This window comes from Morus notabilis, unplaced genomic scaffold, assembly GCF_000414095.1.
Source record: "Morus notabilis unplaced genomic scaffold, ASM41409v2 Scaffold411, whole genome shotgun sequence".
NCBI lineage: Eukaryota > Viridiplantae > Streptophyta > Magnoliopsida > Rosales > Moraceae > Morus > Morus notabilis.
The window spans coordinates 115,135-140,236 of NW_010360523.1; the positions used below are offsets into that span (position 1 = coordinate 115,135).

A 25,102-nucleotide genomic window follows, 5' to 3' on the forward strand; every position below is an offset into this window, starting at 1 on the left:
CTATTTCGGCCTTGCCTTCTTCTTAACCTTTTTCGGGTATAGACTATAGACTGAAAATGCCTCTTCAATCTTTACTCTTCTTCCTCGGCTGGAAACAAAAAACCAAAAACCAATATAAAACGATAGTCAAGATTTTGAAAATAATAAACTAGTACCATATTATTAAAGCTTAGATAGCAGAGAAAATAAATACAAAATTACACTACTAAAAGGCAAAACTCCTCATAATCCCCAAGTTTGCAAACCCCAAATTAAAATCAATCTTTCTTCAAAAATCCCCTTTTGTCAAGAAAAACCTCTTTTTGTCCCCATTCAATGGCTGGTAATGATTCTGAAGTGCAGTATACTATACAGTCAGTAATCTTTTTCAACATATTATTTGATTTGTAATAATATTTTTTCCTTTATTTTTGTAATATAATCAATATGACATAATAAACATTCATAGCCCTGTAAACACATGAAAGGAAAAAAAAAAAACTCTTCAATCAGAAAAAAAAAACAACCCTGTAAACATCCATACAAATAGATGAAAACACACAGCCCCAATTAAAAGGGACCAACCCCAATTCAGAAATCAGAAAAAAAGAAAGCAAAAAGAAGTTCTCAATGAAGAAAACCAAGTTCAGCAATCAGGCAAAAGAAAGGAAAAAAAACTCTTCAATCAAAAAATTAAGAATCAACATAATTTACCGAACATATACAACCTAAATTCTCATGTTACAACTTACAACAAAGAAAACTCGCGAAAACAACCTCGAATCTGACAAAAACTAATTACCAAACAACCTGAATATGGAGGTCTCAGTGAGAATTTGGGGAAGATTTGGAAGGATCGTCACGAACGGAGTCGGTGCTTTCTTCTTAATAGAAAAACCTGAAAATAAAACCACAGTTCACAAGTTAGTTCAGTAAACAGTGCATAGTTCAAAATCAAAATCAAATCAGTTTAGAGTCTTACCGATTGTCGTTAATGAAGATTTCAAATAATCTGTTCAAATAAGAGGAACGAAGAAGAAGAAGAGGAATGGAGATTGAGGAATGGCGAGTATGAGGAACGTTGAGAGACTGAGAAGAAGAAGAGGAATGGAGAATGAGGAATGACGGTCGACGAGTGTGAGGAACAGCGTGAGAAGTGAGAAAAGGAACTGAGAAGGAGGCGAGGGAGGCGAGAATGCGAGACTGAGGGAGGCAAGATCGAGAGTGCGAGACTGAGGGATAGAGGAAGGCGTGAAGTGATTAGGAGGAGGCGAGGGAGGTGCGAATTTGGGAAATTAGGGTTATAGACTTAAGAATACCCAGGTAGAAACAGCCGGGTCGGGGCATAGCGGGTTAAAGACTGCCCACCCCGTGGCCCAACCCGCAATGTGCGGGTTGGGCCTATTTGAATCCGATTTTTAAATATATATATAACCCTATATTTTCGGGTCGGATCGGGTCGGGTCGGACTGGTTAGTCGTGTTCGGGCTCAATTCTTACATCCCTAATGTTTACATTAAAAATTTACAACGTGCGGTATAAAATTATTTCTACTACACATTAAAAAATTTGTTCTACAATTAAAACACAGTTCCTATACATGTAGCAAAATAACTCTCTCCACTATAAATGGACCCCTTTTTTTTAGAAAAAATGGATCTCATTAATTAATAGAGGCTTCAGTCTTAAAAAAAAAAAAGATGATATGATATTTTTCAAGGAAATCAAAGCTTTACAATATATACTTACTATGAAAGTATACTGAACCCAAAGCATGGCAATGGAGGAGAGTACCATTAAAGAACAGCAATCCTAAAATTTGAAGGATTGAAAACTTCACGAACAGTGACATTTTTCTTTCTCTTGATGAGAAAAAAAACGTAACCTCTTCTCCTAGCTAGATATAACTAATATTGCTCATTGATAGAGCTAATAACTTGTCCATACATACAGTCAAGAGTCAAAAAGACAATATAAGGTATGCGTGTTCAAACCTCTTAGAGTTTATTTGGAAGATATATTTAAATTATAATTCTTAATTCTAACGTTTTTTGTGAAAAAAAAATACTGTAATAGAATCAATGAGTTGAATTTGAGTATATGAAACAAACGGGCCATTAAAATTTATTTCTATATAAATTCTAATACACTAATGCCAACAAAATACAGGACTAGTTAAAGTACCAATTTTGTAACCTTTTTTTTTTTTTTTTTTTTCATAAGAGTGGGAGGATTTGAACTTACAATTTCAATAATGGTAAATTGTGTGGTTACCGGTACGCTAAGCTTGTAACATTTGTGCACGCGTTTTCTCCGTAATTTTCGACGTGAAATGTAAATCTTAGGGCTTGTTCTCTTGAGTGAAAAATTCAAAAAAATGTAACTCGAGTTACAACTTTATTCGAGTTCACGTTCTTTTAAGTTTAAGCTCGAGTTTAAACTCGAGTTCAAACTCGAGTTTAGGACTAAAACTCGAGTTCAAGTTTTCCCTTCAACTCGAGTTCAGAAACTCGAACTCAATTTAATGAACAATATTTTTTCTATTCTTAAAAATGTTATAACTTTTTCGTTTTAATTTTGATTGAGATGATTTTTTTTCTATACATTGATAACAAAAAGAAGAATAAAACTCAACCCATATACCCTATTAAAATTTTTCATCAGCATTGAGTTTTTATTAAAATACTATCTAAATACAAATTCAAGTTTTGACTCACTCAAACACAAACTCAAAAAGAGTATTATCTCAAACCATAACTCAAATGTACACAATCAAACATAAACTCAAGTTACAAGTTCAACTCAAGTTATAACTCAAATTCAACTCAAGAATTATACTCAAGTTAAACTCTAAAAGAACAAGCCCTTAATTACTACACAATTTTAATGAAGAACAACTTTAAGCTGTGAAAAGTTGTTTAACTACCCATTTCATTAAAAAGAAAAAATGTGATCATAGTTAATCTAATTGAGAATAATGTCAAAGCAAAATTATCACAACGAAATTGCTATTTGAGTACTTCCTACATGTGCCAAGAAATTGCTAGATGACGCCTAGTGAAACCAAAGAAACGTTGGTTACCATCATTAAATGAATGAAAACAATACATACTTTGTTATTGTGTATTTCGTTTGTCAAAACATATACAAGTTGCAACTACAATGTCTCCTGGCTTTAATTAAATATTATTATTGGTAAACCACTTCAACGATTAGGGAAAATGCTTTACTTCATGGTCTTCCTTTTGATACTTGGGGTTTACATAATCTCTATTATTTCTCTCTCTCTTTTTTCCCCTATATATATATATAATTCATTTGCTATTTTCTAGAGAAAAAGAGTATGATGTTCCGCTGAACACTACTATATCGCATGTCATATAAATTAGTGCAATGATTATAAGTCTTGATAAACTCAATAATCTAGTTGTTTTTAACCGCTTGAGTTAATATATATATATATATATATATATATACATATATACATATATATATATATATAAATATTCATTCATCATGTGTCTCTGCATATTTCAGCTGATTAATCTACTTTGTAGTGAATGATCCTCCGTTCCAGCTGAACAATTTCTTTTGTGTTGTTTTGAGTATGAACAACTAATTAATTAAGGTTAACGGCATTAGTACTAGCTAGTATTAATTGATGATGAAAACTTCTGTTCTAATGTTAATCAGTAATTACGATAAATTCTTCTCTTAGCTATTTCCTTATTATTCTGATCACATTTCCGTTAAAAACATCTTTAAATTTATATGCATTATGGGGAAATAAATAATCTGTCTCATTCATTGGGTCCCAATCAGACTTGTCGCTGCAAAAATATATACACGTGCAAGCTTCATTGGACTTTTTTACTTTATTTACAGGAGAAAATATCTATATACAGAGGCTTATTAGAAAAAAAATGAATTCGAAGGGGCCATATATATGGAAGATTTCAGACAATTATACTACAAGAAATTACATTTTATTCGGCCCACCCCGTTTTGTCTCCGCGTATATATTCGGCCCTATGCAGCCTCGAAATAGTTAAAACCGCCCCAACAACCATTTCGACCTTATCTTTCTTATGAGTCTTGACACGCAAAGGCTGTGCCAACGCTCTGGTTAAAACACTCAGGATGTGTTTAGTTGGTATATTCGTGTTATAATTTGAATTATAGTTTGTGATTTATTATAGTATTTTTTTTTCATAAAAATTACACGTAAATTAAAAATAATTCTGAATCATGATTCTGAATTTATGAACTAAACGTCCACTTATTAATTTTTTTTCTCGCTCCTTAAAGGATAAAGAAAACCCTTGCATTATCTCTTCTCCCTATGAGTTCGGATTCTTCTATGTACTATATGCACTACAAGAAAATTGATCTTTTGCTACTAAAAATCTTACTATTAAAATTATGTTGATACAAAATCATCCCTTTCAACTACCAAACTTTGGTAGCTGAATGTCTATGCGTTTCTGCTACAAAATTTGGTAGCCAAAAGTAATGATTTTGCTACCAAAAATTTTTGATAACAAAAGATTTTGGCTACTTAATTAATGAGTGGAAAAATTTTAGCAAAAATTTGGTTTTAGCTACTTAATTTTTTGGTAGCAAAAGATTTTAGCTATTAAATGTTTTGATAGTAAAAAAATTTTTATACCAAATTTTCGGTAGCAAATTCATAACTTTTAGCTATCAAAACAGTTCTATCAAATTTTGGTAGCGAAAAGACGTGTCAAGATCCATTTTTTGAGACTAAGTTACTTTTAGCTACCAAAATTTGGTAGTAAAAACTTTTTGCTACCAAAATATCTTTGGTAGTTAAACTTTCCGCGAACATTTTTCTGCTACCAAAATCTTTTGATAGTGAAATCCTTCAGCTACCAAAAACAGGTATTTCTGCCGCCAATTCTTGGTAGCTAAAATTTATTTTTCTTGTAGTGATGAGATTTTTTTTATTTATTTATTAAAGAATGTTGAATTGGCTCGATGCTTCTTTGCATTATTCTTCTCAACTGAGTCATGAATTGAAATAAAAACATAAATAATTGATTCAAAGGCTGCGTCTAAGTATTAGGTAGATTGTAAAAGGTTATTACTACTGATTCCAAAAAGAAAAGGACCTATGGTAAGGGAATTGTTGCAATGCTAATCTAGTGCTAATTATAGTTAATTCAATATTCGATTTTTGTTTTCTCCAATAAAGATATTAAAGAAAGTTTCATTCACATAATTCATTTGTTGATTTTGGGAGATCATGAACTCTCTTTTTTGTCGGACGTACTTTTTCCTTTCGCCGGTTTTGATCATTTAAGGGGTTTTAACGAGGCATCTCCTATCCTTTGAGTGAAAGAGTATATCTTTTATCTCAGAAATCTCAATCAATATATGACAACTTTGTTAATTTTTTCTTTTTGTCTATTTTGTAATTTTTTTGATACCAAAATATCTTTGGTAGTTAAACTTTCCGCAACCATTTTTCTGCTACCAAAATCTTTTGATAGCGAAAACCTTCAGCTACCAAAAACAGGTATTTCTGCTACCAATTCTTTGGTAGCTAAAATTTATTTTTCTTATAGTGATGAGATTTTATTTATTTATTTATTTATTAAAGAATGTTGAATTGGCTCGATCCTTCTTTGCATTATTCTTCTCAACTGAGTCATGAATTGAAATAAAAACATGAATAATTGATTCAAAAGGCTGCGTCTAAGTATTAGGTAGATTGTAAAAAGTTATTACTACTGATTCCAAAAAGAAAAGGACCTATGGTAAGGGAATTAAGTTGCAATGCTAATCTAGTGCTAATTATAGTTAATTCAAGATTCGATTTTTGTTTTCTCCAATAAAGATGTTAAAGAAAGTTTCATTCACATAATTCATTTGTTGATTTTGGGAGATCATGAACTCTTTTTTTTTTTTTTTTTTTTTTTGTCGGATGTGCTTTTTCCTTTTGCCGGTTTTGATCATTTTAGGGGTTTTAACGAGGCATCTCCCAGGGCCTGTTTAATTCGTTGATTCGAGTTTTTAATTTGAGTTGAAATATGACTTTATGTGAGAGTTTTTTATTATAGTAAAAAAGTTAGATGTGACTATTTCTGATAGCTTTTTACTGTAGTAAAACTTGAATTTTAAACTCAAATCGATGAAATGAACGGGACCATATCTTTTATCTCAGAAATCTAAATCAGTATATGGTAACTTTGTTAATTTTTTCTTTTAGTCTAATTTGTAATTTTTTTTAGGCTTTGTTTATTTTATGTTTGTTGGCCTTCTAGCTAGTTCACTTTTTTTATTATTTAAACGTTGTAATTTCTTTTTTATTGGAAAAATTGAGTGCGGGCTAGTATGGGATGAGAATTTGACGGTGCCAATATGATTATGATGTGATAAACTTCTTGATAGTAAGTTTTTCCAATTTTTTCTTTTGGTGACCAAAAATGGGACCATCTCCCATTCTACAGTCAAAATATATATTTTTCACATGTGTACTTCAAACTTCCAATATATCAAATACTTCAATTTGCCGTATATAATTTATTTCACACAAAAGCCGTTAAGTTTTAACATTAATAATTTTCTTTGAATAGGAAAATATATATATAACTAGTCAGCAAACTCTTGATCAATCAAGAATACATAAACTTTCACTTGTCAACTGAGATGTGATCATTGAATGCTGGCTAGTCTTTTCTCTTTTTTTTTTTTGTCAAATAATTAATTGATAAACAAATTTATACCACTTGTCTTTTCTATATATATATATATATATAATGAAAATTTTTAACATGACGGCATGTCTGACGGACGAGGTAGCAACTTTGCTTTAGGATCATTCTTTCTGTTCTTAACAACGAACACAGTTTCCATTCCCCATGTAAGATGACGCTCCAAATGACAGTGCATAAACCATACACCTAAAAATATTAGAACAATATATATCATTAATTTGCTACCACGTAGTACTTGTTCTTGACTTAAAAATTTAGAAGTTTTGTAATTTGGTATGTGTATTCTCGTTTGGGAGGAATTATTCAGTACACTGGGTGTACTACGTCATATTGCTTATGTGGTACACTCGTCCAATGAGATTGTACCATTTAGACATTTTGTCTAATTCATTAAAATAAAAAAATTGAGTAGAATAATAAGTGCTTTTGACTCAATAATCAATACAAATACCTATTAGGAAAGAGAAAAATAAAAGTAAAAAACTGACATAATGTCCAAATGGTACAATCTCATTAGACGGGTGTATCGCATAAGCAATATGACGTGGTACACGCGGTGTACTGAATAATTCCTCCTCATTTAGTATATGTCACGCGTCACCTAAGCCCCTATCAAATATTTTAGCAGTGAGGATACACGTAGTCCCCAAGTATTTTCAATCTAGTACTAGGATGGTAGAGTAAACTTTCACATTTACGACCCTCAAAAAGAGCCAATCAGCACTTAAATCTTTGACGATAGATGCACCATAATAATCTATTATTGCTAGACCACACCACTGGTATGTGGTATTCTCAATTGTAGATTGAAATTAAATCAAAGTGGTTAGTTGTCTATTTTTAAATTCAAAGATCAAAATACCAATATAGTAGCATATTAAAGACCTAAAAAAAATACAAACTTGCAATATATATTTAATGTAATGACTAGTAGTCGCTAATGAAATCATGGAGTTAATTACCTGGATTAGTGGCAGTGAATCTTATTGTGGTCCAGCCATTTTTAGGCACAATCACAGTGTTCAACATGGGAGGATCAACTAGATTATAGCTCAATTTGTCCCTTTCCTCGTGAAAATTGCCAAATCCATATCCAACGACGTAAAAACTGTAACCATGAAGATGCATGGGATGATCTATACCGGCAACCAAATTTGTTCCTTGGAAAACAACTTCCACTGTCGACCCATAATCCAAAATCTTAACTTTAGTCCCTCTCTTTGGTAGTTCTAGTTCTAGTGGCAAATACTCAGATGTAAAATTAAACAAAAATGGTGGAACACTTGGAAAATCTTTTTGAAAAACCCCATTAATACGATAGTAGTAAGCATCTAATATGCTTAACGATGGTGTCACAAAGCTTATGTTGTTCATGCTAGCGGCCAAACGAGTTCCGTTTGGTCCTTCACATGATGAACTATTTTGTGGGCATGGGAATGTGTTTACTGAAACAGCAGAAATTAATTTTGTTGTTATGTTTAGTGGCACATTTATTGGATGGTCATTATCAGCTAGGCTCCTTAGCCTAGTGATGAAGTTGAAGGCTGATTTTGTGTCGTTGTAATCAGGAAGGTACGGGAATAATAATGTCGGAGTAGTACTTGATTGAGATCGAACGGCGTCGTTTCTCTTGTATTGGAGGATTGCTGTGCTTGTGGTATTGTCAAAAGAAACGTTTGTACCACTTGAATAAGCTCTAGCTGCCATGTAGTAGAGAGTGGAATTGTTTTGGTCGGTGGTCAACAAGGCGTCCATTGTTTGGCCAGGAGATATTGTGATGTATTCCGTCGTCAATTGCTTCGTGTAGCCACCGTCCGATCCGACGACAGTCAGGTTGTGTTTCGCGACGGAGAAAAAGAATATGGTGTTCAGCGCCGCGTTTACAATTCGGAGTAGATAAGTTTTGTTTTGATCCACTAGAAGCTTAAATGTCTCTGCAAGATACAAATTGATCAAGGAAATTTTATCCATTTCCATATGAGAAAATTTTGTGATAGGGTATTTAAAAAAAAAAAAAAGACCATCCTACATAAGGCTGGTAGGATATATATATATATATATAGGATGAACTCTAAACTAAAAAGTACGATATAAACACTGAATAGAATTTGATTAAGATCTAAGATTTCAGTAGTGCTATGTCTTACGTAGCTATTATATATTGGCTATTTTCTATATAGTAGTATCATAGAATTCTTCTCTATATATGCTATCTGTAATACATAACAAAAAGCATTAATATTTTAGTTTCTTCTGAAACTAGCTTGAATTATGTTGGATATAGTTTATATATTTCTTTCCCTTTTGTTTTTCTTTTTTTATTTTCGAAAAATTCTAAATTTTGAATAATGTTTTATAAGTAGCTATATGTAGTACCTGATTTTGAACATTCATACAGATCTCCAGGTTGACCATTTATTGTTAGAGCATCAGAAGTGTTGGGCTCTCCTCCAGTCTTAAGAAATCCCTCTAGTACCCGACTTACATCTTTCTTCCACCACTCTCCTACATTTTCAACAATCCGTAATTTAGAAAGTAAAATAATTATTCACGTGCGTATTTTAAACCCTAAATATATGTTTGATGTTTATGGCTATTAGTTTGTTGAACTACTCTTTCATGTATATTTTCATTCCTTAATTTTAACTTTTTGTAAAGAGTACTATGCTTATATATATATATATATATATTCATCTATACATATGTATATATTATGTAGTTATATATGAATATATATATATATATATAATGGTATATATAGATACAAACCTAATATGATGGGCACTTCTTTGTGAGGGTTGGGGAAGGGATAGTTAGTTCCATTTTTTGGATAAACAATAATAGCTCCATGAACAGTTGCTCTTGACCAGTCACTATGAGCATGCCACCAAATGGTCCCTTCCTCTGTGGAAAATATGATCTTTTGTTTGAATTTTCCTCCGGGTTGGATCGGGCATTGCGTGATGTATTCTGGTCCATCTGACCATGGATTTCTTGGCTGATTCACTCCATGCCTGCCATTGGATTATTTAGAATGTTTTGTGATCTAGTTGAGAAAATTAGTAGAAATTTAATTAATATGGCGATAATTAATTAAAAAAACCTGCATTTGTAGTACCAGTGAATGGTGATATTGTGTCTGCCTTTGTTGTAAACCTTTACAAAGATTTTATCCCCTTGGTGAACCCGTAAAGTTGGTCCTGGAAACTTTCCATTTACCGTCAAGATTTTCTTTGTGCTACAGAGTCTTCTGTATGGAGTTTCTTTAACCTAGAGAGGGGAAAAAAAATAATCATATTTTCCAATGTAAGATGTTTATATATATATATATATATATAATATGTAATATATAAGATGAATGGAAGAGACTCTGATTGGTTATAAATTATATATACATTACTACAAAGTGCAGAAATAAAAATATTGTTCAGTCTTAAAAGGATTATTAAGCATGCATGCGTACGTACAGTTGAAATCTGGATATATCAACTCGTCTTTTATGCAGATAAGGGATTTTAAAAGGGGGATTAAAAATTAATGCATCGATCAATAAAAAAAAAAAAAAAGAAAAGAAAGAAACAAAATAATTCTAAACTGATTTATAGTTTCATCGCCAAATTAAAATAGAAAATATATTGAAGCAATTTCAATCTTAAAAGAGGCAACATGTAGCATTCTTACAACAAAATGATGCTGATGAGTACTTGAATTGGCTTGGCAATATTCCAGGCAAAAGAAGCTGATCAATACTAGAAATAATGATACATTAATCTGAAAGGCGCAGGTAATAATTCTCTTATAATCAAAAGGCATTTTTGTGATCTTAATAGATGAAAATTACTAAATTTCTATTCTTTTTAATGTTCTGAGAGCTTGGCTTGCTACTTATTCTTAGAAACGAACTCGGAATTTATAGGACCAAAAGGAAGAGATTGAGTATAGCCCATGAAATAGCTGGAAATTAGCTTTGAGGTTGGTCTATAAATTTAATTTTTTTTTTTTTTCCTTTCTGAGGATGGTAATATTGGTCTATAAATTAAAGATGGTAATACTATTCTTTTGTGTGGTTGGCTAGTTTTCAGCTTATTTGATGGGGAAAGATATTTCCCAATTAGTATGGAATATTATTCGTTTATATAATATAGCTCTTAGAAGTAACAAGCTCTGAAAGCTATAAGTTTCAAATATATCCTTTACTTTCTTGAACCGCAATTTACAAAACCTCCCAGCTATAGCAACATTTACTTGTTTTCTGAAAACAAACATTTTTTTCTGCCTTTGTTCTTGCTGTTCTTCGGTTGGGCATGGAAAATAAATAAATAAATAAATAAAAGTGCAAATAATTAAATTCTCCTAATTAGATTAGCTTCGGTTAGTGGTGGAACCACATGCATGTCATGAGTGAGGCACGTGCCCCCACTCACTTTTTCGAATTTTAATTTTTTCGTGTAAAAAATTTCGGTCCTGTCATACTAATTTCAAAAGTGTCTTCATTTTTTAAGAAAAATTTTACGTCTTTTGAAGATGGATCAAGGATCAAGACATATAGGCCTAAGAAAGATGTGGCAAGTTCTAATGTTGACCAGCAGGTTGGCACTTGCTAAGATGCCATTAATTTTTTTTTTTTTTTTTAAAGTTAATGCAGTAATTGGTCGTGAAATTGACTCTTGAACAAACCCCATTAATCAGAAACTAATGATAATCCTTTGACAATTCTTCTAGCAATAATGAAGGTCAAATGATATATATATATAATGTGTTTGAGGAATAAGGATTTTAGCGAGTGAATTAGAGAAAAGTATTAATTGTGAGAATATTATAGTCCAGAGACTTGGTGGAAAAAAAAAAAAACACACTTAAAAAATGGGCACATCAGGAAAATTATTTTAATAGGGCAATTAAAAAAAAATTAAGAGCACAACATTCGAATAAAAAATTAGATATAAAAAAATAATAATTCTATCCAATCGGACACTTAAATCAAGGAATATTGTCATCAAACTTTAGTATATTCAACAAAATTGAGACTGACAACAATTAAATGCCCGTTTAGTTCGCTGATTCGAGTTTCTAATTCGAGTTAAGAAGTGATGTTATGTGAGAGTTTTTTACTGTAGCAAAAAACTCGAAGATGTGACTGTTTCTGAGAGCTTTTTACTGTAGCAAAACTCGAATTCTAAACTCGAATCGACGAAGTAAACGGGGCCATAAAACTCTCATCTTATATGGAATCTCCAGACCCCACTGAATATGTTAAATAAAAAAATTTATAGAAACAAAATAAATAAAAAAACAAGATAAACTACCACTCCCGAAAGGCAACACAAAATAAACATGAGAGAAAAACTTACAAACTCAAAATACAAACAAAACATATGAACCAGTTGTACGACAAATATATACTATCCAAACAGACTAGAATACTTAAAAAGAATATAAATACAATGTAAACGTACAAAGTGTCGGACCATATAAAAGTTAATTGGTTGATGAATTATGAATGCATTTATACATCACAATATAGTATGGGGCAATAATGTGAAAGTTTCCTAGTGCAGTAATTAATAGCCCCACGCCATACTTAGCAATGATAAATAGACTTGAATATTGCTCTCAATATATTCTTCAACATAAAAAAAGGCACTAGCTAGCATCCGTTTGTTAACCGTCTGTTGGGTTACATATGGTAACCTAGAAGATTAAGCGCTTTACTTACTGGAATCTTTGTGACAAATAATTGATATAAAGGTCTTTTATTGTCAACCCTGACTTTGGTAATTCTAGAATGATCTACGATACTTTGGTTGAAAAGGGAAAAAAGGATGATCTACGAATATATTCCCCTAAGTTTTGTAGACTTTTTCTTTGTTCTTTGGCTGTTGAAGGAGGGACGTTTAGGGAATTTTGATTAGTGAAATTATTTTTTATTATACTTTTTGTCGGTTAATTTCTACTTTTTAGGTCTTGTTTCGGGAACCAAATATGTATTCATGTGCCTATCTATATGTGCAATGTAAGCCACTATACCTAATATACCTACATAAAATAGGAATGAGAAACGTTGAATCATACCAAACCTCTGTCGCTAGTACCACTAATAACATATTCCAAAACAAAAAACAAAAAAACAAAAAAAAAAACAAAACAAAACAAAACAAAAAACAAATTTAAAATTAAAAAAAGTTTTTAATAGGGCGAATTTAGAAGTAAAATTATTTATGGTGTATATACACATGAAATAAATCATTTCGGAGAGTTATATGAAAATGTTTAGAGAGAGTCATATTTGATAATAAATTATTTTGGTGGGAAAATTATACCGATGAAGGCCACTCGGAAAAAGATAAATTATCTATAAAATTTTCAAGCAGTTGCATATTCGAGACAAATTATTTTAATAAGAGCAGATCATTAGGAGAAAGAAGTTTAGCAAGGCACATTTAAAAACACAAGATTTAATAGTGTAAAAAAAAAACAAATGGATAGAAATATATGTAAGCTTCAATCAAAAAATGCATTTTAATTAAATATGTGTGTGTGAAAAATGTTTGAGTGAGGACACGTGTGTGAGAAATTATTTCAACAGGGGTAAATTACAGAAATGGTATCTACGAGACAAATAGCAGCTGAGGGTGCTGCTAAAAAAAGGAAGAAAAAAACTATGTGAGCAGAGAGATATTTGAGAACAATATGTAGAAAATAAAAACTGTGAGAATTACTTTTCAAAAAATAATTTAAAGTATCATACAAAAGTTATAAAACAATAAAAGACATTGGCTATTCCTATTTAAATGAAGATATATTTGAGAAAAAATATTTTTGTAAGGGCAAAGCAAAAGAAAAAGAGACTTTTGGTAGGATCTTCCTACTAGTCGGGTTAGTTTCTGACTGTTAGATATAGTCAAAATAACATCATTAAAAAAGTATGTAGAACATACAATTTTTTATATAGATTTAACGACTGAAAATATGGAATTATCAATATAAGCAATGTAGAAAACTCTCTAGTATATTATATATAATAAAATAGTTTTAAAAAGAAGGTAGGCCAAAATGCATGTTTCTTTTAATATGTAGTAAGATAAGATAAGAAAATGCATGTTTGGTCAAAGATTTTTATATATGTAGAAATTATTATAAGTCTAGCACCCAGATTAGTAGCCCCGTTTAACATCATACATACGTATGTGTACTTTTTAATTTGCCTTGGTATATATAACATTTATTAAAAATAATCCAACACATATAATATAACATTGAGTGTTAACTGAGCATACGAAAAAAATGTACACAAATGATATTACACGTACATCCAGAAAAAAATTACATAATTAGAGTGTACAGCCTGTCGACCTTAAAATTCATACACTATAACATATTTAATTATATGCAAGAAAGATTCTGATCAGGAAGAATTTCATGCAAAATCAATTAGGTACATATGAAAAAATTAATTAAAAAAATAATGTTTAAATAAGGGCACATTCCATAAGAAAAAATATTTTAACAGAACAATCAACAAAAAGGCCGATGTTCCTTAGAACTTCTATCGCACGTAATTTTTCCACGGATCTATATAAATATTACTCTTGCTAAACTCAATAATCTAATTATTTTTTTAACCACTTGAATTGAATTATTGAGTAAACATATCAGTACATATATATGCTTCCTAGCAGCGCGCGCCTATATATATATATATATAATATATATGTATATATACGTACAACGATTATAAGCACTCTTGGCAAACTCAATAATTAATGTAATAATTTTTTTTATTTGAAAATCTAATTATTTTTTTAACCTTTTAATTGAATTGAATTATTGAATAGCGTGCATTAATATATATTTATATATGTATATATACATATATCAGCACATATACATCTGTCAATAAGCGATTCTCATGGATCTGCAAGTACTCTTGGTAAACTAAATAATCTATATATAAGCACATATGCATTAATATATCAGCACGTATATACTTTCATCAAATATCAGCACATATACATCTGTCAATTTGCGATTCTGATGGATCTGTAAGTACTCTTGGTAAGCTCAATAATCTACATATCAGCACGTATGTACTTTCATCAAATATATATATATATATATATATCACCACACATACATCCGTCATGCATGCTTATCTGCATTAGTTCAGCTGATCAATCAACTTGAGTAAGTATGACAATTTCTCTGTTTTTTTTTAGTAATAATAATTACAGAAGTCAACGGAATTATCACCGCTAGTTATACATACATACATATATATCCATATTTATAATGTACATGTATAATTCGTTGGATCCACCAAATACAAGAAATTTAAGTTTGAAAGACTAAACTTTTGGTTGTTTCTTACGTAGTTTCCAAATCTATAGTCAATATTTTTATGTGAAGTACAATAAATTAGTAAATTTAAATGCATCATCACTATATATATATATATATATAGTCTGTGTCAAGGATATTTAAAGTTTAAATATTAATGCTGACTCAAGTAGTGCTGTTATGATTTTAATTTACAGCAATGTCGGATGAAATGTCCATGGCAGCATATAATATATATTTGAAAAAAAAAAAACATGAATTTTAGTTAAGAATACTAAATATGTTAATTTTCTTCTTTTGAAATTTTTATATATAATTATCAATATTGCATCATTTATACATACTTGTTAAATAACTAAAATAAAACAATGGTTACACACTAATCTAAAGTGTAATTGTCATCTGACTGAATCACGTGCAAAGTGTAGAGTTTAAATTTCTCATCTAAATCAATTAAAAAATAAAAAATAATAATTAGAATAAAACAATTTGATATGAGGATTTTTACCCTGCCTACTCAACTTAGAGCTAAAAGCTTAAATGTCTATACATATATAATATTAAATGTTTTGGATTGATTTGGTTCATCATGAAAAAAAAATATATTCAAGAAAAAGCGTGTAAATCTGTTGATTTTGGAAAGAAAAGGATACAAGTGCTATTTGTAGCTTATGGTGATGTTAAGATTGGACTTTTTATTGCTTTGTCTAATTTTCATTCACAATATTCATTTGTTTATTTTGAGATCATGCACTCTTTTTTTCTGGTATGTATTTTCGCTTTGGTTCTTCTTTCTTTTTTTTTTTTTTTTTTTTTTTTTTTTTTTTTTTTTTTTCAATCAAGAGCTCTAACAAGACATATTAGGAAAGAGATCTTTTGTTAATTAATTTGTTTGTCTTTTCTGACTCGTTTATTTTGTGTGGCCGCCGGTCTTTTGTTTAGTGACTCTTTTTCTTATTTAACTTTGAAATCTCTTTTTCTTTTTTATTAAATTTTTTTTTTTCGAGTGGGAGCTAGTGGGACGAGACTTTGTCGGTGTGGACACGTTTGTTATGTGCTAAAGTCCTTGATACTAACTTTTCCCAAATTTTCTTCTCGTGACACCCCAAAAAACAAAACAAAAAACAAAAAACAAAAACAAAAAAAGGCTGAACTATACACTAAATTCCTCCAAAAACCCTAAGTTTTAACATTAATTTTTTTTTTTTTTTCATACAAAATACATAACTGCTCAACTCAATCTTGATCACCAATCGAGATACAAATGAAGGAGTACAATATAGAGGTATCACCTCTTTCTTTTTTTTTTCTTTTCTTTTTTTTACATCTATTTCGCTCATCAACAGAAATGTAATCAGTGAGTCCTCTCAAAATCTAGTATATTACATAATGTGAAATTTTATTAACATTGCGGCATGTATGACGGACGAGGCAGCATCTTCTCTTTAGGACCATTCTTCCCGTTCTTAACAATGAACACCGTTTCCATTCCCCATACGAGATGACGATCAAAGTGACAATGCATAAACCATACTCCTGAAAAAAATAAAAATAAAAATAGAATTACAAAAAATATATATAAATGTATCATTAATTTGCTACCACGTACTTGTTCTTGACTTCAAAAATTTTGAACAAGAAAGTTTTGTAATTTGGTTGGTATATATCTTCTCAAATGTAGCTTTAAAAAAAAAAAACAAAACAAAACAAACAAGAAAAAAATAATAATAAAATAAAAAGTCAGGAAAGGTGAAAGGCTCTACTGTTCAAGGAGCACATCACCCTACCCCACCAAATATGCTTATAGTAAGGATTCTCGTGATCACATGTATGCTCAATTAGTCAGTTGAGTACTGGGCTGGCCGGGGAAAACTGTCACATTTAAGACTTTTTAAAAAGGATCACCCAGCAATTAAGTTTTTGACAATGAAACCCATCGCAATAGTCCATTATATCACGGCTAGACCACGCCACTTGGTGGAATTTTCAATTGTAGATTAAAATTCAAAAATTATTTAAAAGTGTTTAGTTAGTTATCAAACTTTGAAGTCAAAAGATCAAAATACCAATATAGTAGCGGGAGCATGCACGAATAAATGGCCAAATTATTAAACATATAAAGTTGCAGTGCATATTGAGTGAATTACCTGGGTTATCGGCAGTGAATCTTATGGTGGCCCAGCCATTTTTAGGCACAACCACCGTCTCCACAAAGGGAGGATCAACTAGATTGTAGGTCAATTTGTCCCTCGTCTCGTTAAAATTGCCAAACCCATACCCAAGGACATAAAAACTGTAGCCATGGAGATGTATGGGATGGTCTAACGCCGTGACCACAGACGTTGCTTGGAAAACAACTTCCACCGTTGACCCATAATCCACAACATTAAGCTTGGTCCCTCGGCTTGATAATTGAAGTGCAAGTGGCGAAAGGTCATATGTAAAATCAAACGCAAGTGGTGGCTTTTCTGGAAAGTCGGTTTGAAAAACACCATTTATACCATTATAGTAAGCCTCTAATATGCTTGTGGACGGTTTAACAAAGCTTATGTTGTTCATGCTGGCGGCCAGGGAAGTACCATTTGGCCCTTCACAAGTCGTGTTTTTTGTGCAAGGGAACGCGTTTATTGAAAGGGTGGAAAATATTCGGGTCGTTACGTTTTGCGGCACTTTTATTGGGTGGTCTTTATCAACTAGGCCCCTGAGCTTAGTGATGAAGTTGAAGGCGTATTTTGTGTCGCTGAACGCAGGAAAGTAAGGTAATATTGGAGGAGTACTCCGTTGGGACGGAACGGCGTCGTTTCCTTTGTATTGGAGTCTAACTGTGGTTGTGGTGTTGACGTATAGTACTCCTAAACCGCTTGAATAAACCCTAGCCGCCATGTAGTAGTGACTGGAACTGTTTTGATTGGTGGTCAATAACACGTCCATGGTTTGGCCCGAAGATATTGTGATGTACTCGGTCGTCAATGGCTTTGTGTACCTTCCATCCCATCCAACGACGGTTAGGTTGTGATTTGCGACCGAGAAATGTACAATGCTGTTCACCGTCGCTCCCACAATTCGGAGTAGATAAGTTTTGTTTTGCTCCACAAGTAATGTATCTACAAAAATACGAGTTAAAGGAGAGTTTATTGTTCATTTTTGTATTAGGAAATTTTATATATGGTCGAGTATAATTCAGATCTAAAATGAAAAGTACTTGTAACTCAGACAAAATTTAATTCAGATATAAGTCACGTTCACTTTGCGGATTTGAGCTTTCAATTCGAGCTAAAATGTGACATTTTTTAAGAGTTTTTAACTATAGTAAAAAAAGTTAGATTGACATTTTCTGAAAGCTTTTAACTGTAAAAATTCAAAACTAAAAACTCAAATCGATAAAATGAATAAGATGATAACTGTGCGATCTTGAATTATGTTAGATAATTATAGCTTTTTCTTTTCTTTAAAAAAAAAAAGTCTAAATATTTTAAGAGTATTTTATAAGCATTTAAATATAGTACCTGATTTTGAACATGGACACAGATCTCCGGGCTGACCATTTATGGTCAGAGCATCAGAAGGACTGGGCCTTCCTCCAGTCTCAAGAAATGCATCTAGTACTTCAGCTACATCTTTCTTCCACCACTCTCCTGCATTTTCAACAATCCGCATTTAATATTCACCACACAAAACCAAAAAAAAAAAAAAAAATCCATATCAAAATTACAAATATTGTATTTTTGAGGTTTTATAGAAACCAAAACGTGCAATCAAACTACCTTAGAAAAAAACATGGGATGATGTGATCTTCCGCTTAATAATGCGCATCGCATTTTGAATGTTTCAAAATAAGTTTGGTGCGTTTAGAACTCATTTTAAAATAATTTTATTTTTTATATAAAAATGAAAATGAAAACGTTTTTAATCTCAGACAGAAATTATTTTTAAAAATACATTTGGTAATTTTATCAAGAGATTATTTTCAATATAAAAAACTCATTGATGTATCTCTTTCTCTCTCTGCTTGAGAGAGAGGAGAAAATGAAAACCAAAAATAAAAAACGATTAAAAGTCATTTTTTATTTCTCTCTCATTTTACACCAAATCAAAAAATTATTTTCATTTTCATTTTTTATCTTTATTACGCCAAACGTCGTTTTAGAAACATTTTCATTTTTTCTTTCTTGAAAAACATAAAAAATAAAAATGAGATTAATTTCAAAGATGACCGTTGTTTCGATGATATTTTCCAAGATTGCTGACCAAATAATTTGACTCCCCTTATTTTCTTTTTGGAAAAGTTGATTTTTCTTAGATCCAAAATTACTACTAGTCATTTCGTGCAAGTCCATCGCACTAATGCTATTAGAAGACAGAAAAATTTATTTGAAAAAAGAAAAATAAAAAAAAAAAAAAAAAAAAAAAAAAGAAGAAGATAAGAAAGTCAAAATTAGGGGAGTTTAAAACTAAGACAGAGAATTATATCTTGAAAATATCTCACGTCTTGTTAACAGCGTATACCATAAAACATAAAATAAGGACCGTTTAGTTTAGTTCGTTGAATCGGTGAAATGCACGAAACTTAAACTTAAGATACAAAAGTAATTACAAACCTAATATGATGGGAACCTCTTTGTGAGGCTTGGGAAAGGGATAGTTGGTTCCTTTTTTCGGATAAACATTGAGAGCTCCATGAACTGTGGCTCTTGTCCAATCACTGTGTGCATGCCACCATAGAGTCCCTATTTCCGTGGAAAAAATGATCTTTTGGTTGAATTTTCCTCCGGGTTGGATTGGGCACTGAGTGATGTATTCTGGTCCATCTGTCCATGGATTTCTTGGCTGAAGTACCCCATGCCTGTGTCATTATATATTTGATTGTTCAGATTACTTTTGACTATTTAGTATGCCATATTTGGCCAAATAAATTGAAGATACATAATAATTAATGTGCCCAATTAACTAAAACAAAGGAATAAGAAACTACCAATGAATGGTGATATTTTGTGTTCCTTGGTTGTGAACCTCCACAAAGACTGTATCCCCTTGGTAAGCCCGTAAAGTTGGTCCTGGAAACATCCCATTTACCGTCAAGATATTCTTCGTGCTACAAAGTCTGGTGTATGGAGCTTCTTTAATCTGATAATTAAAGAAAAGAAAACTCGTATCACTACCCAAAATATATATATATACACTTTTAGTCAAAACTACGTGACAAATGTGCATTTAATCACAACTTTTGGTGTCAAAAACTTTTAGCTGCTGGGTTTTTAATCACGGGAAAAGTTTCGGTCACACCAAAAAATTTCCGTGGCAAAATGTTTGTCTCAACACAAATCTGTGGCTAAATGCATATTAGTCACAAGGTTAAAACTGTACTTTTAGCCCCACAAAAATGTTTTGACTAAAGATGTTATAAGAAGAAGTGACTAAAAAGTTTGTTTTCTTATACTCTGGTACCACTTGAGTGGGAGATCAGGCGCTAAGAGAACCAATTAATTAATATGTAAACTGAGGATTCCAATTAGAAGAGAGAAAAATTTACTGTACTTACAACAAAACGATACTGACGAATTGATTTGGCTTGGCAATATTCCAGGCAGAAGAAGCTGATAAATACTAGATATGATGATACAATCTGAAAGGCGCAGGTAATTCTCTTATCAAAAACCATTTTGCGATCTCAATAGACGAAAATGACCAAAAAAAAGAAAATTTCTATTCTTTTTAGTGCTCTGAGCCCCTGGCTAAATTCATAGAAAGAACTCTGAATTTATAGGAGGAGGAGGGCCAAATGAATTAGGTGGAAAACTTCAAGTGTGTAAATTAAAGTAGAATAATATACTTTTCCATGGTTGACTAGTTATTTTTTTATTTTTTTTTATTTTTTTTAATCTGATATATTTCAACATAGTTGATTCGTGAAGATATTTCCAAATTGTAAGGAATATTGTTCGTTTATATAATATTATATACGTACATAACTCTTGAAAGTAGCAAGTGGTGGAGGGAGGTGAGGAGGTCCAGCCTGTACTTTTGAGTTTTTGTCGTAACTTAACGCTGTAGCAATATTTATAAATGTTTTCTCCTGCCTAGTGTTCTTTCTATTCTTCGGTTGGGCAGATGAAAATTTAAAAAAATGATAATAAAAAAAGGAGTGCACATTCTCAAATGCGAGGAGGGAAATAGGTCAAATCACAAACTTAAAGTTCTGAAATTGTCCCTGTTAAGAAATTGAAATGAATGTCTCGTTCACTTTGCGGATTTAAGTTTTTAATTTGAGTTGAGATGTGACATTTTCTGAGAGTTTTTAACTGTAGCAGAAAAAATTAGATGTGATATTTTTTGAGAGCTTTTAACTGTAAAAACCTAAAACTGAAAACTCGAATCGGTGAAATGAACGAGGCCGAAATATTTCTCTCTCTCTCTCTCTCTCTCCTCGCTCGATCGCCCTCTTTCCCACTTGAGCTCTATCTCTCCGGAAAATTTATCATGTTTGTGCTTCACTGTCATCGTTGCACAAGCGACAGCAACGATTGCCATATCAAAGAGCTTTGCGAGGCCTCGTTGTCCTCCCATCGACAATCATCACCGTAGATCTTGCGCCGCGTCAAGATCCACGACAATCTCACATCTGTTTTGACGGGAGATCCAATGGGCCGTCGTGTTAGGATTTTTATTTTATTCGGGGCTTTCTACTAATATTGAAAGGAATTTTGAGGAAAATATAATAAGCGCGAGGTAAACATATAATCAATGATTATTTTTATTTTAATAAATTAATTATTATTTTTATCCTATGTTTGGTAGGAAGGAAAGAAAATATGATAGAAATGAAATATGGAAGTGATGGAAAATAACAATGATGGAAAGGAAATTGATTTTCTTTTATGTTGTTTGATATGAGAAGATGGAAAGAAAATGAGCTTACCTTCACTTGTTTGATATTGGAGGTTAAATTGAGAGGAAAGAAAAAATCTTACTCATAAATTACTTTTATACCCTTAAATTTTTTGCTTGGATGTTGATGGAGAAATGGGTAGTTTAGTAACTTTGCTCACTTTAATGAGTTGTCCTCATTTTCCATCCCATTTTCTGCCCACTTGTGGAAAGAAAAAAAATAGTGGGGTCCACATGTATTATTTTTCACTCCATTTTCTTTTCCTTTCTCTTTTCTCTCCTACCAAACAACCTATATTTTTATTTTTCCTCCCAAAATCCCTCCACCTTCTTCCTTCCTTCTACTTTTCTTTCCTACCAAACATACTCTAAAGAGGTAAATGATGGATTTAGCTGTACAAATTGGATCTGCGAGATGAGCTAACAATCTAAAAGTCAACATAAATAGAGGATTTTTACGTGATAAATACCAGATTAACAAGATATTAAACCCCCTATGTTTATAGTGGTAAAAAAACAGAAATCTACACATTGAAATGTGTATTTTTCAAAACCTTGAATTTTAAACTACATTTATAATTTCAGTCAACAAAAGGAGCCAAGCAAATTAACTGCTCCATTTTTATATGAAATCATTTGTCCTTGCTCTTGTGTGTCAAACTTGTGCTAATTATAGTAGCTCCATTAAACCGGCCAGTCAAACTTGTGCTACGTACTTTCATTGTCACTTAAAAAACACTTCATTGTATGGTTTTTCTTCTAATTTATAATATATTCCAACCACCAATTGAAGTGAAAGTCCACCTCGATGTTTCAATATACTTTACCTTAAAAATTTAGTCTGAAAACCAAACTCCCCAGTCCCCACTATCATTAATGTCAGAAGAATTGACATTATCAAACGCTTTTGATTTGATGCATTCAGTGGCATGTTTACACAATTGCAAGTGGATGGAGTTTCAAGTTCATCAACTTCGTTCATTTTACTTATTTAAATTTTTAATTTTAATTTTATTATAATTAAAAGTTCTCATAAAAAGTCACATTTAACCTTTTCTGTTATAGTAAAGAGCCCTTACATAAAATCACATTTCCGCTCAAATTAAAAACTCGAATGAACGAACTGAACGAAGCCTTAATTTATCCGTAGGCGTTTTATTTATTTATTTTTATTTGGAAGGTATTGACTGCCTTAGAACTATTGTAGCCAAAGCGTATTAAAAAAAATATACAGTTTGTTGATTCGAGAAGAATATTGAAAAATAAGAGTACAAGAAAACGTCGATTCATATGAATACCAGAGAACAAACAAAGTAGAGAAGGAGTTCTCTACTTTTTAATTAATTGATCATGCAAAATTAAAAAACAAAGAAGCAAAGAAAGCTTTAAATAGAATAATCTTAAATTTTCAATCTATGTTTGAATTTGAGTTCTAATTCTATTGAAACTTTAAAATAATAAATCAAACTTATAACGTAATAAAATAACTTCTAATTAAGTCCCCTGCCCGAATCTCGAAATGTCCAAAAGAATAAGTGTACTTGGAAATATTAGAAAACAATAATATCACATCTTACCAAACCAAAAGAAAAGAGGACAAGATGCACCGGCTGACATATTTAAATAGCTTTAAATTCAAATGTAGAATGTATAGCTTCCTGCCTTTTTAATTTTTTACTCTTGGATCGACTGAAGTAGAGATTGCCTTATCTTTGAAAAGTATTTATTACATTTAGTACGAAATATGGTTTTGATTGTAGAATTAAAATTAAAAGTGTTTGGAATTTATTTTAAAATGATGTTATTTTTTATATGAAAATATAAGTGAAAACGTTTTCAATCACACACATAAATTATTTTTAAAAATGTGTTTGGTAATTTTATCAAACTATTATTTTCAGTATAAAAAAATCCATTAATATATATATCTCTCTCTCTTTCTCTACTTGAGAGAAGAGAAAATGGAAACAAAAAATGAAAAATGACTAAATGTTGTTTTTCATTTCTCTCATATTTTACACTAAATTAAAAAATCATTTTCATTTATGTTTTTATCTTTAATTGTACTAAACGCCGTTTCTTTTCCGTTTTTATTTTTTTTTTCTTGAAAAACGTGAAAAATAAAAACAAAAACAACTTCAAACACCCATCTTACCTAGTGCTGGAACTTTAGACGGGCCGTTCTCTCATATTTTACACTAAATTAAAAAATCATTTTCATTTATGTTTTTATCTTTAATTGTACTAAACGCCGTTTCTTTTCCGTTTTTATTTTTTTTTTCTTGAAAAACGTGAAAAATAAAAACAAAAACAACTTCAAACACCCATCTTACCTAGTGCTGGAACTTTAGACGGGCCGCCCGCGACCGCCCGAAAAGCCCGAGGATTTACCCGAGCCCGAACCCGACCCACCCAAGATTTCCGGGCCGCCCGCCCGAGCCCAAATTTCACCTTGAACGGGCTGCGGGCCTGTATTCGGCGGCCCGAGCCCGCCCGAATTGCCTAAATTTTTTAAACTTTTTTTTAATATTAAGTTATTTATATATATATATATATTAGTATTACAATTTATATATATATTATATTTATATATATATTAAATTTGAAATGAACACACGAACTATATAAAAAAATTATTTCTTTATTAATTTTTAAATTTGTAATTCATGATTGCCTCATTAAAAACCTTACCAAGAAAAACCCAATTGGGATAAAAACTTGGCAAGGAAAAAAGAGTGCAATCATTTTGTGACGAATTACAAATTGTACAAACTTACATTGTTTATTAAATTACAAATACAATGTAAAAAGTAAATACATATTTACAAATTACAAATTTACAATTTAATTTGAAGCTAAGGGATCATCTTCAAAATTAAATGTTAATCGATTAAATTCATCGATCCATTCTTGGCTTACCGGTGAAATTGTATCTTGTAGACGTTGATCGGCCCGATCCCAATCCTTAATGCAAACCAAGGCTTCAACAATATCCCTTTGCAATGCATTCCGGCGTTCCTCAAGTATTCTTCCTGTCGTACTGAAAGCTTGTTCGGATGAAATAGTGGAGACTGGGATCGAAAATATATCCATTGCCAATCGAGTTAGGATTGGCCAAGTTAATGCCCGTGCCCTCCACCATTGAACTAAGTCAAACGATT

At 31.4% G+C, this 25,102-nt stretch overlaps 1 protein-coding gene across 1 annotated transcript; it reads right to left on the reverse strand.

Moving 5' to 3' along the window:
* Positions 1-20,802, reverse strand: LOC21390272. Its single transcript, XM_024164673.1, has 14 exons — positions 20,596-20,802; positions 20,029-20,180; positions 19,655-19,899; positions 18,563-18,691; positions 17,204-18,160; positions 16,462-16,592; positions 12,237-12,299; positions 9,838-9,989; positions 9,489-9,733; positions 9,096-9,224; positions 7,682-8,653; positions 6,777-6,905; positions 790-877; positions 1-88 (listed from the first exon to the last, which is right to left on the reverse strand). The coding sequence occupies exons 1-14, from the start codon at positions 20,713-20,715 to the stop codon at positions 1-3; spliced, it is 3,600 nt and encodes a 1,199-aa protein (XP_024020441.1). The 5' UTR covers positions 20,716-20,802.
* Positions 20,803-25,102: the final 4,300 nt, after the last annotated feature.

Excerpts from the sequence above, each read along its gene's own strand:
- LOC21390272 (XM_024164673.1), bottom strand. The coding sequence starts at position 20,715 with ATGGTTTTTGATAAGAGAATTACCTGCGCCTTTCAGATTGTATCATCA. Across the intron at positions 12,300-16,461 it reads CGTCATACATGCCGCAATGT|TATGGCGTGGGGCTATTAAT; the intron begins TAATAAAATTTC and ends ATCATTGCTAAG. Across the intron at positions 9,990-12,236 it reads TTATTGCCCCATACTATATT|GTTAAAGAAACTCCATACAG; the intron begins GTGATGTATAAA and ends TCCCCTCTCTAG.